The sequence below is a fragment of the Salvia hispanica genome, chromosome 1 (genome assembly GCF_029641045.1).
Source record: "Salvia hispanica isolate PSC_SH4W2 chromosome 1, Shi_PSC_v1, whole genome shotgun sequence".
Classification (NCBI taxonomy): domain Eukaryota; kingdom Viridiplantae; phylum Streptophyta; class Magnoliopsida; order Lamiales; family Lamiaceae; genus Salvia; species Salvia hispanica.
The window spans coordinates 38,154,289-38,175,476 of NC_142692.1; the positions used below are offsets into that span (position 1 = coordinate 38,154,289).

General features: G+C 36.7%; 2 protein-coding genes across 4 annotated transcripts; one reads left to right on the forward strand and one right to left on the reverse strand.

Moving 5' to 3' along the window:
• Positions 1-748: 748 nt before the first annotated feature.
• Positions 749-18,573, forward strand: LOC125221818 (uncharacterized). Of its 3 annotated transcripts, none has more exons than XM_048124086.2 (26): positions 749-1,058; positions 1,383-1,463; positions 2,289-2,426; positions 2,701-2,811; positions 2,896-2,946; positions 3,040-3,140; positions 4,345-4,438; positions 5,346-5,477; positions 5,556-5,825; positions 5,924-6,002; positions 7,221-7,309; positions 7,394-7,477; positions 7,999-8,073; positions 8,162-8,209; positions 8,759-8,854; positions 8,992-9,221; positions 10,179-13,708; positions 13,800-13,879; positions 14,094-14,174; positions 14,535-14,606; positions 14,681-14,786; positions 15,010-15,064; positions 15,343-15,471; positions 16,429-16,546; positions 17,346-17,428; positions 18,003-18,573. In XM_048124086.2, the coding sequence occupies exons 1-26, from the start codon at positions 894-896 to the stop codon at positions 18,376-18,378; spliced, it is 6,474 nt and encodes a 2,157-aa protein (XP_047980043.1). In that variant the 5' UTR covers positions 749-893; the 3' UTR covers positions 18,379-18,573. The 3 variants fall into 3 exon arrangements, with proteins under 3 accessions (XP_047980043.1, XP_047980044.1, XP_047980045.1); XM_048124087.2 differs by having other exon boundaries at positions 18,006-18,573; XM_048124088.2 differs by having other exon boundaries at positions 18,018-18,573.
• Positions 18,574-18,650: 77 nt separating this feature from the next.
• LOC125221821 (uncharacterized) lies at positions 18,651-21,172 on the reverse strand. The gene is made up of 8 exons (XM_048124091.2): positions 20,924-21,172; positions 20,798-20,854; positions 20,640-20,715; positions 20,014-20,093; positions 19,857-19,906; positions 19,695-19,779; positions 19,481-19,579; positions 18,651-19,208 (listed from the first exon to the last, which is right to left on the reverse strand). Exons 1-8 carry the CDS (start codon positions 21,092-21,094, stop codon positions 18,984-18,986), a joined length of 843 nt encoding a protein of 280 aa, XP_047980048.1. The 5' UTR covers positions 21,095-21,172; the 3' UTR covers positions 18,651-18,983.
• Positions 21,173-21,188: the final 16 nt, after the last annotated feature.

The window sequence follows — 21,188 nt, forward strand, 5'->3', positions numbered from 1 at the left end:
ATAGAAATTGACTAGATTCAACCATATTGGCATTTCATGTTTTTATTTAGATTTTTGTTGTTGTGATTATCTGTTGGTAAAATCTTTTGGTAATCTGTATCCTAGCTACTCATCTTTGATGGTAGATGGATTTGCAACTTTGCACATGTATATATATATCCTCATAGGAATGTGATCAAAATAAAAACTCTAAATATTGTACAAATTCAAAACCATGATTTGGACCATTGAAAAATATCAACAAATCACAAAAAGGCATCACATTAAAACCTTGAAACACATTAAAACCTTGAAATTTTATACTGTGTTGATATTGTATTAAAACAGTGTTAAAACTGTATCGACAAGTTTTGAATTTGTATAATATATAAGTTTGCATTTTATCATTATCCTATGACCATATTCGTAGCATAGTAGTACTACACATTTATCAACTCTTTACAGTTTATAGTATTATTAAACTGAAGATGCGAATTGAATGGTTTAACCCTTAAAATCTTACCGAATCATTTAAATATCTTTGGAAGAGACTTGACTCGTAAATCAGTAGTAGTACTATTAATCATCTAATGCTACAACAAAATAAAAGAGATGCATACGCTAAAATTAATGACATAAAGTACTTAAAATGCAGTACTAATAATAATGATTAAAAGGACTGAATAGGGAGTATAAATTAATATTGTAATAGTACTATGTGCTAGTTCAACATCCAAACACGGTCTTAACAATCTTGATTTCTCAAATTCTGAAAATTGAATTTCAAGGGGTGACTACGACAAGTTTCTCTCCCACTGTAAAAACCCCCAAGAATCCGCAGCGCCGAATCATATACCGACTTTCTCTCACATACATATATTTACTCTTACATCTAGAGAGAGAGAGAGAGAGAGATGGAGGTAGAGTTGGAGCCAAGGGTGAAGCCATTGGTTTACAAAGTGAAGGCGATGTCTAGAGAATCACCTGCACAGAAGGCTGCTCACCTGCTCGATACAGACCTCCGCAACCATTGGTCGACCGCCACTAACACCAAAGAGTGGATCTTGCTTGAGCTCGATGTATGTTTTGCTCATGCGAATTTTTTCTTCTTTCCCCCCCCATTGAATTCTAGTGTTGCATTCTTGTTTTGAATTCAGTTGATTGTGCTTAGTTTATTGATTCAAGTAGTTGGTGTGAGAGAATCTTGAGGCTGTGCTTAATTTGGGATGCTGCCACATACTGTATTTTATATCTTGTATTTGCAAAAAGGGTGTTAAAATTTTGAATTTTAATTGGTTATATACTTCACTCACTGCTTAATTCAGCTAACAACCTGGAAATTTTAATGCTAATATGTTACACTTGCAATTGTTGTCTAATGCTTTCGTGTTTCTCCTTCACAGGAACCATGTCTGCTCTCACACATACGGATATATAATAAGTCAGTTCTGGAATGGGAAATTTCAGCTGGGTTACGTTATAAGGTTTGTTTAACATGAGTTTTGAGAATTTCTGTATGCCAAGTATCTGTATATAATCTTCTTATTTGATCGTGTACAAAATCTGATCTTTTCACCGTCACATCTTTTCCTCGTCGCATCTTTTCTCTTTTGTTAAAACTTATTAGGCACGAAGAAGAATGATGGGGACTTTACTTCATGTAAATTATTGTGCCAAAGTTAGTCGGTTTCATGGATCACATTATATCCTTACCCCCTCCTCCCACCCCACCACCTGTAGAGAGAAGACTAGACATGTTAATGATTATTTTTGTAATTTTTCTTTCTTTTGTTTGTGATTTTGTATTTGGAACCATATCTAGGACGAGTTATTTAATTCTCTTTCAATATAAATGGAAGATTATATTTTGTGCTATATTTTATCTGGTCACACTTACTATTGGGAAAAGGCAATTTCATGGGCTTTTTAGGATTGTATTTCCTGTTACAGACATCTCATCTTCTCTTCAGTTTTAATCAGAGCACAAGTTGCCATGAACCATATCTGGTTTAGTTGCCATGAACTTTGCATGGTAGTGGCCCATTGGGGGAATGGCAATGACTGACTAATTTACCTATTTTGATTGTTTGAACATATTAGATACTGTTTTACACATTAGCTCTTTTATCCTTTGTTTTTTACTTGTCATCTTCGATTCTTTTGCCTGGCATCTGAAGTTTTGTCAATCCTCATATCTTATGCCCTTGGACTCACAGTTTACTTTTCTCATGTAGTCTTAGAGTGATATATTTTCTTAGTGACTTTGAAGTGGATAATTTTTTCACCCAATTTACATGTTCACTCGACAGCCAGAGACCTTTGTTAAGGTTCGTCCCCGCTGTGAAGCTCCTCGGCGTGACATGATGTACCCAATGAATTACACGCCTTGCCGCTTTGTGCGGATATCTTGTATGCGTGGAAACCCAATTGCTTTGTTTTTTGTTCAGGTAATCATTGAATTTGTACTCCTTGTTCTTGCTTCTAGGTGATCATGATTGAGCTGTAACATGTAACTGTCTAAGCATTTAAGGCAGATATGTTCAGTTAATTTTCTGTTCTGTGTGCAATTCGATTTTTTTTTCACATTATTAGCCATATTTGTCAATGCACTTTTTTCCATTACAGTACAGATCAATGTTAATTATGACCGAAGATTTGAAACCCATGCTGCTAAAATTTTATGTTTATAATATAACAACCCGAGTGCCCTTTCAATTGCAGCTAATTGGGATTTCGGTTCCTGGTTTAGAGCCAGAGTTCCAACCTGTTGCTAACTACTTGTTACCGTACATTATATCACACAAACAAGATGCTGTGGATATGCATCTCCAGGTGAATTAGCTAACATTGACTTACATGGCTAATGCATTATTCATAATTCTGTTATTGTTCTCTTTTCTAACTGTTCGTTTGTAGTTGCTTCAAGACGTTACAAGCCGGTTGGCAAGATTTCTTCCTCACCTTGAGGTATAGATTCGGACCAGTTTATCTAGTGAAAAGTATGTGTTGTAGTCTACATGTAACTGAAGTTTTATTGCACATATGGATTAATATTTGCAGGCTGATCTTAATAGCTTTGCAGAAGCTGCAGAACCTACTATGCGTTTTCTGGCTATGCTTGCCGGTCCATTTTATCCTATCCTTCGGATTTCAAGCGAAAGGTACATGAACCTAGCATATAGGTGCGAAGTTCCGCACTGAGCTTCCCTTAACATGCTGGTGCTTTTCTCACTAAAGGTTTTAACCAACATCATTTATATATCATGAGGGTTCTCTGTGTATCAATTCTGCCACAAGTGCGTACTGCTTGAGAAGTAGGTTGACAATTGGTATTTGGTAGTTCACGTACTTTACTGTTTCATCTGGTCATTATCCCTTACATATTAATCTGATCTTCAATTTGCAATGTGTTGCTGAATGAATAGAATGCCTTGTTCAAGAAGCATAGTGACTTTTCTGACACTAGGATCATGGTCTATGCTGGGTGGGTTGCTAAAGGAGCAGGATAGGGTCCTAGGTTGAGAACATACTTGATTTACATTGAGCACGAAATTTCAATTATTGCTATAGGTTTCAGTGGTTTTAATTTCCTAAATTTGTATCCTGCAAGTTTGAGTTGGTGCTTAACAGTGTACATGCCCCGTAAAGCTACTTACAATGTATAGCCATTAATTGCGAATAGGGAAATATCTATGCATCCACATCTACTTAAGTAGTTACTTACTAGGGAAGCCCATGTTGTGAACTGGTTGGGTTAGAATCTTTCTGTTTGTGTTGAGTGAAGTTAAGAGAGGAACACATAGCGAGATATCCTTAATAGGAGGAATAAGAGATTGGCTATATGAAAAGAAGTCATCTTATCCTATGTTTTGCTAAAAGGTATGGTTTGCAAGGCTTCTTGCTAATTTACTGGAAAAGAAATCCCTCGTGGTCATAACATTTGTTGTGAATTCAAAGTACCAATTAGTCACTCATCTGAGTTTCCATCCTGTGCCATAGCATATTGAAAGGTAGACTTGAGGCTGCTAAAAGTGCTAATTGCGGACTGATCTATCCTTTCTATGTTAAAGTATATGATTTCGATTTCTAAGAGGTTGTCCAACTCCCTCCGGATTTCTATGTAGTCCTGTCTCTTCTACGAGCTATGTTAGGATCTTTTTGTTCAGTCTTTCTTAAGGGTATTTGTTTTCATGTTTTCTTGGCCTTAAAATACCATGCTGAATCAACTTACTTAATGACTTGCCAGCTTTAAGTGTCTCGAACCTCAAATGATACCACTCTTTACATCGAATTATTACCAGAAAATTTTATAAGCTGTTCAGCATTAAACATTAAACCTAAAGAGTGTTTGTCGTAACATGACAGAGAGAATGCAAGGCTGGCTCCTAATTTTCCTGACCATGAAGCTTCTAAGACCAATATGTCATCTACTGCACTGACGGTTTCCTCAAACTTTGAGGTACTGCAATAGTCATCCTATATTATATGTTTGTGATGCTGTCAGCTCTTTGAGAGTATGTGTGATTCCTGTTACTAATGTTCTTATTGGTAATTGTGTTTCCTTGTGTTTTTTCTTTCTGTGTCTGGTACTCATTTTGAAATTTGCTTCGCATGAAATGGAGGTTCTTTTCAGTTCAATTACTTCGGATACATCAGAATAATGTAAAAAGATGAACATCTTGTTCATAGTTGTAGTTGAGCTATACAAGTTCTCTGATCTTTTCCTGATCAGCAATCCATTTCTTTTTGTGATTCAGTTCTGGTTTAAGTTCTGTATGTGTGTCTGGTGAGATTGTGAAATTGCTCCCCATAGACAGATTGATGCCGACATTCTTTGCATAATCCATTTTATATATTACAAGGGGTAAAACAATTCAGATAATTTTACTTCTTTTACTTTGCAAAACGGTTAGTTTTAAGCTGACGATGACAGTGATATTCTTAAGCGTCTGCTCTGACTCTGTTAGCTTTTTAATTTTATTTTCAACATTGTAGATGTTAAAGACTGTAACAAGAGTGTTGGCGTGTTTGTCATTGATTGGATTTTGGAAGCATCGAGACTTTTGTACTGTGATGACCACACTACCACAGTATAATCCCCCACCCCCACCCCCCCAAAAAAATAAGAAAAGAAAAAAAGAAGATAAGAATTATGGCTTGTGTATACTATTAATTATTAAAGCATTAAGGGTTTCCTGAAATCAAATCATTACTTAGTGGAAAAAAAGGATGAGAAAATGTTCTTCTGAAATTCGTAGTATAAATGCTCCTACCAATTTGTACTTGAAATGTTCCATATTGGCACCTTATTACATTTGATTCAATGTTTATGGCTAATTGCAATTTTTCTGTTCTTCCATGCTCAGCCAAGGAGATCAAGGACTACATTGTCTGCTTCCCTACCTATATCTATGCACTTGGTTTTCCGTGCTGATGCAGTCCTTTTACTACTCAGAAAGGCTTATAAAGATTTGAACCTGGGGAATGTCTGCAGGACGGTGAGAAATGCGTGCTACTTCCTTATGTATATCCTGGTTTTTGTATAGGTTTGCTTCTGAGGCCCATGATGTTAACAGGTATCAAGAATTCTTTTGAAGTTTATGGAGCCTATACTGATGCACGAATTATCTGCATCTGGTCTAGCTTCGGAGATTACATCTTCTGTTCATGATGAGAGTCCTAAATCTGATCATCGTGATCCTATTTCATTACCTGATTACTCGAATTTGTTCGGGGAGGAATTTCAAATTCCATTTGATTCTTGGGACCTCACATACCTAAACGTGTTAGATTCTGCAGCTGTTGAAGAAGGACTAATGCATGTTCTTTATGCTTCCACTTCCCAGGTTTGCTACATGAAGCCTGATCTGGTCTGTTTGGCATTGAACCTGAAGTAGTGAATTTCTATCAAAATGTAATTAGCAATGGTTTGTTCTTGTTTCAGCCATCACATTGTAGTAAGCTTGCTGAAAATACTTCAGATCTTTGGCTGGCATTACCACTAATTCAAGCCTTGCTTCCAGGTCCTACTGCTACTACCACTCTTCTATCTAGAATTAATGAGCCTTGAATTAACGCAGCCCTTTTCGTAGAATGTTAAGTTCTGACATCAAAACTATAACATTGTTCTCCTGTAATATTCTGTTTTTCCAAATAAGATATAGATTGTTTCACTCTTAAATAAAAATATCAAAAAAGTTCTATAGATTTTGTCAGGGTGAAGGCTATGAGGGAAAGTTCTCAATATGGTACTATCCCATTTCGGGAATCTAGCTCTTAAATAGTACCATTTCAAGAATTTTGCCAGTCTATGACTACTTTTTCAATCATCCTTATCTCTTTGCACTGATGCTTAGTTAGTTATTTTAGCTACTTCTGCATCCATTTACAGGTCCTTGTTGTTTAACCATACTATTTCCTCCTGTAACATGTAATTAGATCTACTTACATTGTAGACTTCTGAATGCTTTATGATTTGGGTTTTAAAGAATGGTAACAGATTATCACAGAAATTCTAGGCCTTTGGCTGATTGATGTTTATGTAGATGTGTATGGCGATATAAATCACTGTGTTTGTAGTGGAAAAGCAGCCCTATTTAGTTAAAACTCGATTTGTGACTTGGCTCTTTGTATCAGAATATTAATATGAGTAAGTTTGATTCAGTTGAAATAAGATAGCCAGTTCTTTGGTTTTGATTTTATGTCAAATTCAAATATAATACTACCAGTTTGATACGAATCCCACATCGGTTCCACATGAAAGTGTGGAATGGCGTATAAGTGGGAGTCAATCCTTCACCTTTCACCATGGCTTTGGGTTAAGTTAGGGCTCCCTAGCTTATATGCTTATCAGAGTTTCATTTAACTTTTATACAAAGTACAAACCCACATAAATAACTGAAAGAAGACTGAAATAAAGGTCTCTTTCTCAAGTCTATTCTCATCTAAATTGGTACAATTCAACCATTTGCAAATAAAGATGAACTTATTCACGTTTGGATTTTGGAGATACATGTTGATGCTATGTTTTGGACTTATGATATACATGTTGATGCTATGTTTTAGACTTACTCCAACTCAGGTTTCAGAATTACACTTCAAGTCTTAAATGGATATTATTATCGAATGTATACAATATTAAACTGTAATTGCTTAAAACTTTAATAAATCTGTTATTTGGAAGGATGTTTTAATTCTCAATGGCATTTCTCAATTCTTCTATCCCTTCTGATTTGCTACAGCACTTCGACCTAATTCAAGCAGTCCTTATCAGATTGATGACAAGTTCTCTCTTTGGAAACAACCATTTGTACAAAATGCACTTTCTCAGGTATCATGCGTTCTATGTGCAATGTTCTGCTGAAACATTTTTCAAAGTGCACTCAGTTTTTAATCTATATAATTGTAATGGCAGATTGTGGCAACTTCATCTTCAGCGATCTACTGTCCTTTACTTCGGGCTTGTGCTGGCTATTTAGCATCTTTCTCACCATCACATGTTGGTTATGCTACTTCTTATGATTTGAATATAATTGATGATAATTTCTGTTAAAAAGGAACAGTTACTAAGCATATTCTTTGCTGTGACCACCTTCTTCCCCACCCAGTTGTATGAAATACTCATTTCCATAGCTTGTGCACTCATTAAGACTTTCATAATTTAGGCTAGGTTGTGTTTGATATATTTGCAGGTGGACCAAGCATAGAAGTTGTACTTGCTGCCTGTTCAGGAGTTGGTTAACTTTTGAAACTTAACAATTTAACAGCAATCGTATTCATATTATTATTCTTCTTTCTCAAGTCTGATGATAAGATCACGTTTACTACGGCTTTATGCCAATTAGTTTCATATGTGTGATAGGTTGATCAACTAAACACATCGATGTAGCATAACATAATTAACATTATATGTTTTTATGTAGCAGAGAGGATTGTAGGAGACAAAATTCATATCCCATAGCAACTCCATTTGCTTCTGCATTTAGTTCATAATATTAAACCAACTATCTCCAATTGCAGGCTAAAGCAGCGTGTGTTCTTATTGATCTGTGCTGTGGTGTGTTGGCACCATGGACTGCTCAAGTGATTGCAAAGGTTATGCGTATTGTCATAATAGAATGGACCACATATATTTTGTCTGGGTTACCATTTTTTTAATTTGTTGTAATGTTCTTGATTGAAGGTGGACTTGACCATTGAGCTCTTGGAGGACCTTCTGGGTGTGATCCAGGTATTCCATTTTTCTTGGATGACTATAGTTTATTTTCTTGTCTTTTCAGTGGAGTAGTCCTTCTGTTTCTCTGAGGAAATAGTATAAAAGAACATGATCTATTATGCTATTATTGTTGCAGATGATATTAAATATTTTCCTTCCAATTCTGTGTACTTAATATCTTTGTTGGAAATTGGAGCTACCAGAGAGGGTTCAAGCTAAAGACAGACTTTTGTTTCTCCTTTCGTATTTCTGATTGGTTATTCTGACCTGGGACTGGGAAAGAAACGTGAACTGGAATATATAAATCTATCATCTGTTTTCTGGTGTCTTATTACAAAGTAGCATATATCTACAGTAAGCTGTTTTATTGGTGTCATCAGTGTACCTTTTCTTGGCCTGTTTCATATTGCTAGAGATGAGTACTAGGTTTGGCCATTAGAGCAGTCGATGAATTGGTGTAACTTATCTGTTCCCATTTGGATGGTCCATTTAATACAACCATCTCTCTTGATGTGGACCTGCGATGCTTTAGGCTAACTAAGGCCTGACTGTTATCATTTACAGGGCACTCATGTTTCATTCTCCCGTGGACGTGCTGCCCTCAAGTATATTGTCCTGATGCTATCTGGAAACATGGATGATATTATGGCAAAATATAAGGTAGTGCTTTTAGCAACATGTTAATGTACAAAGTGTTGAAATTGCTTTAAGTTTGTCCGTATCCGATTCTGTTCCCAAAGAAAAAAATTCTCACTAAATGATTCTTTCACTGGTTTCTTAATAATGACATGTTTCAGGAAGCTAAATACCAGTTACTTTTCTTGGTGGAGATGCTCGAACCTTATCTGGATCCTTCCTTAACCCCCTTGAAGGGCATGATAGCCTTTGGAAATGTATCTTCCATTTTTAGTGAAAATCAAGAAAAGAATTGTGCTACTGCAATAAATGTCATTCGCACAGCGGTAAGGAAGTCTGCGGTACTTCCGTCTCTTGAGGCTGAATGGAGACGTGTATCTGTTGCTCCTAGGTAATAGCATATAAGAATTAATATACATTTGGTATGCAGGGCTTTCATTTTTGTGAAAATTGGCACCTTTATTAATTATTATTTAATGATTATGAGTTTTTGCTTAGAGATCTCTTCTATCTGCTTTCTTTTTAGAGGTTGCGACTTGCGACCATTTTGTGATCTAGTTGACTGTTACATGTTGACACATCTCAAGTAATCATAAATATTCCAAACTGTTTCCAGTTATAGAAGGAACTCATGGGGGGTTATCTTCTCCGTGGTTTCAGTATGGCCCCTGCATACTAATTTGATAGGCACTCTTTATTTTATGATTAGGTTGACTGTTTCGTGTTGACACATCTCAAGTAATCATAAATATTCCATACTGTTTCCAGTTATAGAAGGAACTCATGGGGGGTTGTCTTCTCCCTGGTTTCAGTATGGCCCCTGCATACTAATTTGATAGGCACCCTTTATTTTGTGATCCAGTTGACTGTTTCGTGTTGACACATCTCAAGTAATCATAAATATTCCGAACTGTTTCCAGTTATAGAAGGAACTCATGGGGGGTTATCTTCTCCCTGGTTTCAGTTTGGCCCCTGCATAATTTGATAGGCACCCTTATTTGAACATGCCATATGTTCAGCAGGAAGTTGGTTTGAATAAGAGCAATATATAACAGGAATACAGTTTTTTTGTAACTTAATAATGCCAAGGACTCAAGGGACTATAAGTTTTCCTTGCTTGTGATGTTCACTGAGATAAGCTCATTAGTGTTGCTCGTAATTCACATGAGGATTATAGCATCTTCTACTATAATATTGCTGTAGTTTAGTAAGTCATAAGTATATTTTATGCTAAGCCTTTGTTTTGTGAAACTTGGATGTTTATGGTATTACTCATGCTCCGCCTTTCTGCTACTGATCTCTTTCTGCAATTAAACATTGATAACACCTTGAGGTGCTCTGTGTGCAGTGTACTTCTATCAGTTTTGGATCCTCAGATGCAGTTACCTCCTGATATTGACAATCGCAAGTTCCCTTCTCCTGGGAAGGTGGAGCCACAGTCATTAGCTTCTCTACCTCTTTCTTCTCATCATGGGGTAATCTCTTCTCGGTCAAATAGCCAAGAGACTACTGATACAAAGGTCGATATTACTGACATTACCGGGAAAGTGGATGTATTGGAGGATGTCAATCTTCTCTTTGCTCCACCAGAACTGAATAGAATGTCCCTCATTCATGTTCCATCCAGCACAGACAAAAATATTTCAGATTCTAACCATCTGAATGTAAGTTTAGAGGTCAACAACGCCAGTCTTAAAAATTCAGTCAACCAGTTTCGAAATGATGCTGCACTTGATGCTGACCAGGGTATTGAATTCAGTAATTTGCTGGCTGATTATTCACAACTCGCAAATTATAGAGGTTGTGAGCTAAGGGCCTCTGAGTTTAGGCGTTTAGCTCTGAACTTGATCTCCCAGAAAAAGTTTACTCAGGAGAGTCATGACGTTGCCATAGATGCTTTGCTTCTTGCTGCAGAATGTTATATAAATCCCTACTTTATGGTCTATCTCAAGGACAATTTATCCAGTGTGAGCAATATCTACCATGGAAATTCTAATAATCACGGAGCAGCAGATATGGAGAAATTTTTTGGACAAAAAGATAATGATTTGAAACTTGTTGCAGATATTGAAAGGAGAAGGGACAGAGTTGTTCTTGAAATCCTGATTGAGGCAGCTGACTTAGACAGGAAGTACCGCAAAGTGGCATCAGAGGGCGAAACTTTGGGATTGTCTGTTGAAGGGGGCGAGGATGCTGTTAATTTGTTCCTGCAGGATAATCTCTCAGCAGATGCGATTACCTTGGTTAGGCAGAATCAAGCACTACTGTGCGATTTCTTGATACATCATTTGCAGATAGACTCACATCAGGAGCAGCATCCAAGGCAGGAGATTCTAATGTGGTGCCTTCTTTTTCTGTTGCATTCTGCAACTAGATTATTCTGTGCACCTGAGTTTGTGGTTGATGTGATATTAAAGTTTGCTGAATCCTTGAACATGCATTTGACATCCTTTTGTTACCAATCAAAGGAAGGCGACCCACAGTTACCCAATATAAAGCTGCATGAGGTGCAACGCTGCTGGATTCTCCTTCAAAACTTGGTCATTGGTTCAAGTGGCAATGATGAAAGATCTGTACTACCAGTTAATGTCAGAAATGGTTTTCGGTTCTCGAATCTTGTTCCTAGTTTGGTTTGGCTGCAGAAAGTACCGGCCTTTTCTTCTTCTCCTTTCCCGATTGTTAGGTATTTTGGATGGATGGCAGTTGCACGCAATTCCAAGCAATATCTTGATGACCGTCTCTTCCTAGTTTCTGATTTGCCAGAGTTAACATATCTTTTATCCATATTCTCGGATGACCTCTCTGTAGTTGATAACATCGCTGATCAGAAAAATGTGGGCAAGCAGATTGAGAAATTGAGTATTCACCCAGATATAAATTGTGAGGATGGAAGCAAGGGTCTAGGATGTGAAGATAGATGGCAATCTTTTCATGTCTTGTATCCTGTTATCAGCAAATATTTTCCTAATTTGAAGGAAGACTTTATAGGTTTTGGTGAAACTATTTTGGAGGCAGTTGGCCTGCAAATGAAATTTCTTTCTACCTATATGGTGCCAGATCTAATGTGTTGGTTTTCTGATTTATGCTTAAGTCCCTTTGTGCAGAGTAAGAATACCCAGGCCTTATCCAAAGACAAGCCTGATTATTACAAAGGTTTTGTTGCCAAGAACGCAAAAGCTGTTGTCCTTTACATTCTTGAAACCATTGTAGTTGAGCATATGGAAGCAATGGTTCCAGAGATACCGAGAGTGGTGCAAGTGTTTGTATCCCTTTGTCAGACATCATACTGCGACGTATCATTTCTTGAATCGATATTGCATTTGTTAAAGCCCATTATAGCATACTCCCTTAATAAGGTGCCTACTGGGGAAGATTCATTAGTAGATGAATCATGCCAGAATTTTGAATCTTTATGCTTCAGTGAGCTATTTAAATTTATAAAGTCTACTGGCGAGGATCTAGGCACTTCTGTGGAAAAAGGAAAATGCCAGGCACTAACAATATATGTTCTAGCTTCTGTTTTTGGTAATTTGTCCTTCCAGAGGAAAGCAGAACTCTTACAGTCCGCCCTGTTATGGGCCGATTTTGCCTCATCTGATGGAACAAATTCTTTGCTTGATTATATTTGCGCATATCAGGTTCTCATGGAGAACTGCAGAGACCTACTAATTGCTACTTCTAAAGTCTGGGGTATTATTCCACTTCAAGTTTCTCCAGATTCCGATGCTAGCATTAGCTTTGTTAATGGTTTTCCTGAGTTCTCCTCCTGGTTTCTCAATGATATATGCTATTCCCCCTCTCCTACTGATGTATCTGGAGAGCATCAAGATAAACCAGTTGCTGATGTCAGTCAAAAGGTTTGTCGATTGACTTTGGAAGAAGTAAAGACATTACCAAAAGAAATAGAGGCCATTATTTCGAAACTCAGTCCGACCTTGGAACAGTGCTGGAGACTACATAATAAACTGTCCAAGAAACTGACCTCCACATGTGCTGAGTGTTTGATATACTCAAGGTGCTTATGGTTGATTGCTGATAGAGTTTCTGTCTCTTCAGGAGTAGAGGATCTCCATCCGAGCAAACTTTTTGATGATGTGCAAGATATTTGGAGGACAAGTCTTGAAGGACTATCTAAAAAGATCTTACTGCTTCAGGATAAGCATTGTTGGGAGGTCGCATCTCTGTTACTCGACTCTCTCCTGGGAGTGCCCCAGCACTTTTGTTTGGATAATGTGATAAGTGACATATGCTTAGCGGTTAAGAACTTTTCTAACAGTGCTCCAAACATCTCTTGGAGAATATTAACTGACAAACTGATACAATTGTTGTTAGCAAGAGGTATCTATAAGGTCTGTCAGAATGAAGTCCCTCTGGTTGATCTTTTCTGTGCCATGCTTGTGCATCCTGAGCCGGAACAACGATATATTGCACTAAAGCACTTGGGCAGACTTGTGGGCCAGGATGTTGATGGTGGAAAGTTAATTCTATCATCAACAATCGAGTCTGTTATAGCTACACCTGTTTCACCCATTTCTGCTAATGAGCAGATTTTATCTTCTTTAGTTGCAGCCACATGGGACAACGTAGCCTTGATGGCATCTTCTGATACATCACTGCTCCTGAGAACAAATGCAACTGCACTTCTTATCAACTTCATACCATTTTCTGCAAGGTCTAAACTGCAATCGTTTCTTGCATCTGCTGACAACATTCTTCAGTGTTTGACGGCTCTTTCACAACCAACACGTTATGGCCCACTTACACAATTCTCTTTGGCGCTCATAGCCAGTGTTTTTCTTTATTGTCCATCTGAAGATATTTCACTGATTCCAGAAAGTATTTGGAGAAGTATTGAAGCTCTTGGAATGTCTAAAATTGGTAATCCTCACACATCTTATCAACAAAAATAGCTAATCTAATGCTGTCAGACATATATCTAAAAGTACTCCATTTTTCTTATTAATTGTAGATAGGTATTGCACCAGCCTAGAGAAAAAGGCTTGTGAAGCACTATGCAGTCTTAAAAGCGACGGGGAACAGGCTAAACAGGTATTGCAGTCTGATACGCATTATAATATCCAACAGGGCTTACAATTTGAGATGGTAAAATACGGTCCAAATGCAATAGCCTTCAATTGAATTATCAGTATCTGAATCTTCTTTCTTTATTCTACGTTTCTTCTTCAATTCTGTATCAGTTAGAACTTACCAATGTACTTAATATTTTTTTTTTCGTTCCCTTCATTTTTCTACTTGGATGTAGGTCTTGAGGGAAGTGCTTTCTTCAACTCCTCCAAAGCAGCAACTTCCTGACTTTTTAACTACCCGCGATTCCATTCTTATGGTATTCATCAAGGATTCACTACTTTATATGAAAGTTAATCTTTTGTCTGGAAAACAAATTTGCCAATTTGAAAGGCAAATACATGAAACTGAACATTATTTGCAACTTTATGTGTCATTTTGCTAATTGCTCTTAATTGAAACTACAGAATTTCTTATTTTCTCCCTAAAATTAATTTTACAGAATTTCTTATTTTCTCCCTAAAATTATTTTTTCAAACATATTAAGAAACTTGTGCAGCTTTCAAATAATTGATAATGAATATTGAAATTTTCAAATGAAACATAAGTTGACTTGTTGTTTACGTTCGTACTGCACTTCACTATGGTTTGGCGTCCACTTATCTTTCATTAATTCCAGGTTATTGGCAATTTAACCTCTGCCAAATCGTACTTGGACTTCTTCTCAAAGGATGCTGAACAGAGGCTCATGGTCAGCCTTTGAACCCTAACCATTGCTTATTTTAGTAAATTATACCACATAGTAATTTCTTATTATTCTTGTAGGAGCTGGAAGAAGCTCAAATGGAAATGGAATTTCTGCAAAAGGAGCACCCACTACCTGATTCAACCTTCAAACTCAAAGATTGGCGCCAATTTCCATTTATGTCCAGTAATACTAGTTGCCCCTGATGTAGTTTTCTCTTACTGCAATATTACTACTAATACTAGCTATTTAGGAGCAGATCTGCAGAAAGAGATTTATCTTGTCATTAATATATATGAGGCAAATAGTAGTTTTTCCACTTGATAGTGTACTACCAACTAATTCTGTGAGATGTTATTTGTGCAACTTTAGATTAATTAATTTTTATACTCATTTCTGTTCCTTGCAGCCTATTCAAAGGATGATCTTCGATTGCAACAAATTAAAGAAGGAATTAAATCTATGTAAGTGCTATTAATGCTTGTTCATATCTGGTCTTCTTACATTAGTGTTTAATGAGATATATATTAATATGCATACATTTCCATTTGAATATGTGGAATTATATGAAATTAATAAATAATGTATTTTTGTCAACACATTTTATATTTTATTTTGTTAATATTTTTTCATGTTAAGTACTTAATTTTACCAAAGAATAGAATAGAAACAGGAGTATAACCACATCAATATTTTGAATAATCAAGTACTTATTACTGCCCTTTCTGGACTCTTTCACCAGAGAAAAGGCAAAACTCAGGGATGAAATAGTCGCTCGCAGGCAACAAAAGCTTCTTTTGAGGCGTGCCCGTCAACAATTTTTAGAAGAGGCAACTTTACGAGAAGCAGAACTCATTCAGAAGCTTGATAGGTTTCACCTTTTTTCTGGTTTATTGTCATATATATATATATAGGGGCATTCATATCAAAACCCTATCTTTTGTCAAAACGTCAAACCATGTAGAGTACATTTTATGCCGTTTAATGTACATTAATGACGTTTTACATGTAAGATTGGTTTTGATGTTAACACACCCCTATATTTATATGAGTGTGTTATAATGCTAACTTTTCTTAAATTGCTAACTCGTCAACGCAATTATTAAAAATGTCACCACGATCTCATTAAAATGTTAATACAAATTTGGGTTGACATTTTAATATACTGTGTTAGTGTGTTGACATTTTAAATATCAATGTCAACACAATGTATTAAAATGTCAACTAAATTTATGTACATTTCAATATTATCGTATTGACATTTTTAATACACCGCATTGATGAGTTAACAGAGTTAACAACGGATCACACCTCTCTCTCTATATATAGGGATGTACTTAAATGACAACTAATATTAAAGTGACAACCTACTTCCAAGTTCCAACCTCGTGGTGCCATGTGGCACTTAAACATGCAAAATTATAAACGCTACAAATGCAATATACATTAATGGACGTTGAACATGGATTTCCACATATTGCATTATAGATGTAGACAAATTGCATCATAGATAATTTAGTTTTGCATTATAGACATATACTGTTTAATTTGCGTTATAAATATAGACATACTGTTTATTTTGCCTTATGGACATAACACAATTTATTTTGCATTATAGACAATTTATGTTTAATGCAAAACTAAACTATCTGTTAATGCAATCCGACTAGATTTATTATGGAACAATCTTGCATATTACATGCCATGTGGCAGCACGAGGTTGGAAGTACGTTGTCATTTTAAGAAAGGATGCACCCTAATGCACCCCTATATATATATAGTATGTGAATATTATTTGTAGTGACAAATCTGCATTATGGATTATCAGAGAGAGAGCAGAAGAGGTAGAAAAGGAGCTCGAGAGGCAGCAGTTGCTTGAACTTGAACGAGCAAAAACTAGAGAATTACGGAACAATCTTGAAATGGAGAAAGAAAAGCAGGCTCAGGCAAGGATTACTATAGTAACTGGTTGCAAGATGGTCGTGCTTTCATTTTTCTTAATGAATAAGAAGTTTATGATTCAGGAGTCACATTTGCATGCCTCATCCCAGTTGCCAACTTTTCTGCAAATCATCCTTGGATCATGAGTAACTGATAACTTAATAGAATGCCTTATCGTACTGCACCATGATTACTAGAATATATAATCATAAGCTAATTTGTACTCCCTCCTTCCTAAGGTAGATGTCTCACTTTCTTTTCTTTTGTTGTCCCATGTTACATTTCCTCTTTTGGACAAAAGTAACTATTAATACATTCAATCACACTTTCTCTTCATTATCACTCCAGTAAACAATTGTGACATCTACCTAAATTCATGTGTCATTCCCAAATGTGACATCTACCTTTGGACGAAGGTAGTAGATTTTATGAAATTCATGAGAACTGCTTGCTTATGAATCTTCATCCGTGCATTGCTAGGCACAAATTCTGATTGTTGGAGCCTTCTGCTTTATCAGCCTTTCAATCCTGACCTAGAATGTATTATGCTTTTCTATGTTATCTAACTTAATTTTTTTTTCCCTTTTGTTCTCTCTCTTTGAGATTTTCTTTGCTTTTATAATTCAATAATGAGTTTGAATCCTGACAAACTTTTGGTCTGTATCCCTGCTCCTGAGTTATATATGCTTTGATAAATGGGAGAGTTCAACTTGAGCTCCTCTCCGCACTTGATATCCGTGTTTCTCAAATTTCATTTATCTAATCATGTCGCTCCTTAACTAACAGAGATGAATTTTTTTGTAGAGAGATCTCCAGCGGGAACTTGAGCAAATAGAATCTGGAGTCCGACCTTCAAGACGAGAATTTTCATCTTCCAGTCAAACTAGGTGAGTTTTATTCTATTGAAAAGATTTATAAGTTTTGTTTCTTATTCCCTCCGTCCACGAAAAATAGTCTCATTTTGCCATTTTGGGATGTCCACAAAAAATAGTCTCATTTCAAAAATGGAAACTTTCTTTCACACTTTATCCACTTTTTCTCCTCTCTCTCATACTTTATTCATTTATTCTCCTCCTGTCTCCTACTTTACCAATTTATCATTAAAACCCATGGCATCCAAATGAGACTATTTTTTGTGGACGGAGAGAGTAACATACTTATTTTTGCTACGATTTAAGGTTGCTGAAATTAATTATCATGGTGTCTCTCATATTGTTATCCCTAAAAAGTAGCCATGGTTCTGCAGAGAGATTGATAGTATGGTAGAAAAACCCCAAACATAATTTTTGAGGCTCATGAAAGGGAACTGGAAAAAAAGTGATCCTTCTGAGTGTTGGTAACTCATGAATGAACAGTAATCTTGAAAAGATAAAAATTCTATCGAGCATATTTAGCCACGTAAGATTCATGATAATTGTAGGACTTTTTTCTCGTGAAGTGACCTTTATTGCTTTTAACCAGTAGAACACGGGATAGGTATCGTGAAAGAGAAGCAAGCAGGGATGGGGGCGAAGGTAGCTTAAGAGCAAGTAGTCGTGGTGCTGATGCTACCACCACAACAGCTCTACCTGGCAGGGGTTCATTCTTGGGACAACTTCCCACCATTCTGCAATCGCGTGAAAGAACAGACGAATGTGGCAGCAGTTATGAAGAAAATTTTGATGGAAGCAAGGATTCAGGTGATACAGGTAGTGTTGGGGATCCAGACATGGAGGGGCAGCCCATTAGTTTTGGATCTAGTCAGAGGCATGGATCCAGGGGCAGCAAATCGCGCCAGATAATTGACAGGAAAGAACGCGATGGTAGACGTGAAGGAAAATGGGAGCGAAAACACTAGTGAATGTATGAAGTGTACAAGTTAATGTATTCTAGTTGTATGCTTGTTTGTTGTAACATTTTTACATGGTGGTACACCGGCTGATAGAACGAGGCTCGTAGAAAGTTATACATCATTGGATTAGTGTCCGGTGGCTATCACTGTGTACATTAATGCATTTTCAAGTTGTAGTAATATTTGCTATTTTTTGTATTAGTTTGAACTGTTATATTTGTTCGTGATTAAGGACAAATAAAAAAATGATTTAAGGGTAACTCATATAAAAAGAGATGAATATTATGAATTCTTCAATTTATATCACTTCATCAATGAAAAAAGAAAGTGCTTTATAGTCAACATCAAACTTTCTAAATGGAATATATTAATACTAGGAAAGAAAATGAATGATATTTTCACAATGAGAATGTAAACAGAGATTGATGTGGGGGGTAGAGGAGCAACTGCAAAATCCTGACACGGGGAAACTCTGAAACGGCGAAAGGAGACTGTTGCACCAGGCCGTGTTTCCATTCCTTGACAAATCAACCACTTCTTCCAACTCCAAGCAGAAATGAGTGCAGGTCTCATGTTCTGAGGTCTGGTTAGTCTAAAGATTCTTCAGCTGGTTACCATTGTTTCTGATACATTCTTCTGTAAATACTTGCGCCTTCGAGTTCTGCATGGATCTCTCTCTCTGTCCTTATGCCCATTGGATTGCTCAACAACCACCCATCATTGTCGCAAAGAATATTAGGATCAACATGGTTAATATGCACAAGCTTGTCAAATTCAGCATCAAAATATTTCCTCATGTCAACTGCTACTTCCTGGACGTCTGATTGTATGAATATCTGCTCAACAGAAAAAATGAAGATGACACTTAATAGTTATGTACGCATGCTGGAATACCGCAGGTTCTAAATGTCTTGTCATTTTAAAGACATTTCAAAAGTGGGTTGTGTATGACTGTCCAGTTGGAAACGAATTTTACACTCGGTTATCTTACAATTGGGTTTGTATTGAGGAAAAAAAAGAACAGGAAATGGTGTCAAGTATGGCATATATTGAAGAAGACCTAATCAGATTGTATCAGGTCAGAAAAGAACACTGAGCAATCCCTTACCTGTCCTCCAGGAACTAAGCCTTTTACAATGGAATCGACTAGAGGCTTCTGCACAACCCTTCTTTTATGATGCTTTTTCTTAAAGTGAGGATCTGGACACTGCATACATGAAGCAAATAACTCTCCGACATAAGAAAATACAGCTAGCTACAATCATAAAATGGGGGTAATATAGATACTAAAACTGAGGGACCTGGATATGAGAAACACTCACCAATATAGAAACTAAAACCAAGGGACCTGGATATGTGGATATAAATTGTTTGAAGGAGACCGCTGCATTGGCATGCATAAAGTGGCTGCATTCACAAACATGTCAACCATTATTCTAATTCTAAGGACTTCCCAAAGCAAGATAAAGTAAAGTTATCCTTACATATTGTTCAGCCCTAGTTCATGTACCCAATGCTCAGCACGTTTGGCCAACTGCAGAAAAATAAGTAGTCAGGTAGGAATAGATTTCTAAAGTTGTTTGGGTTCCACGAAGTAAAAAAGTGCAATTAGATATATGCTCAAAGGAATGTATAGCATACTTTAGGACGTATTTCCAATCCTAGATAATTCTTCAATCCGCAGTTTCTTTTGGCAAGCCATAGGAGAAATCTCCCACTACCTGAAATTTTTACCTAATCTGTGAGATTAGGTTCCTAGTGACAAGATAGCACTATAAGAGTTTAGAAATGCAAATTTCGCATGATTTCATCTGCTCCTGTATCATAATATCCAATCATGTTCTTGATCAGAAACACAAAAATGTTAAACAAGAAAAAGTGTAAATTAATAGAGATATGGTTAAAATTACTTAGTTGTAAACACTACCAGTGAACTGCATGCTTCCATCCCTAAGACCATCCCCAATCGTATACCAAAACTCATTTTTGGTGTAGATAATTTCTCCAACCGCACACCAAACTCAAACCCATTTTTGGGGTTTTCAATGGAATAACACCAAATATGGTGTTTACTCCAAAATTTTGTTAGACAAATACTCAAAAATGGTGTAAACTTAAAGATGGTGTAAATGGTTGGAGTAAAACTACTTTTTGGTGTGACGTATACTCAAAAATGGGTTTGAGTTTGGCGTAAATGGTTGGAGATGGCCTAAGCATAAGATAAACAAAATAACAATTTGGATATCATGAAATAAATAAGCTCTTACCGCTACCAATATCCACCATCAATGGAAGCTTAGCATCTTTATAAACAGCATTCCAATCTGGGAGTTCCACCGGTACCTACGCAAAACACAAATATGGATCTCTCTCTCTCACACACACACAAAGTGTAAAATTATAAAAATGCACCAACATAATTTACCATTTTGGAAAAACTGAGAGGATTAACATGCTGCCGGACCCTAACATGGCCAACCTCCTGCAAAACTCAATCGAACAGATGTTAGCATTTCATTCAAATTTTGATTTTTCCACTAATTTGAGCAACCTGGCAATCTTTGTTGGAGAGATTTAGGTCAGCGTATTCCCGTGTGACGAGTTGGGTGCTATATTCTAGTTTTTCCGGTGCCGCCGAAACTCCGTGGTGGCATAAAATAGTAAGTGATGAAGGTGATACGGCGGTGATGGGGCGGATAAATCTGGGTAAGGAGCACCACATCGGGTTGTCGATGAGCAGCGCACTAGCAACCGTATAAGTAGCAAAGGAGTATTTATGAAGTGATTGATTAATCTAAAAAAAAAAAAAACTCTTT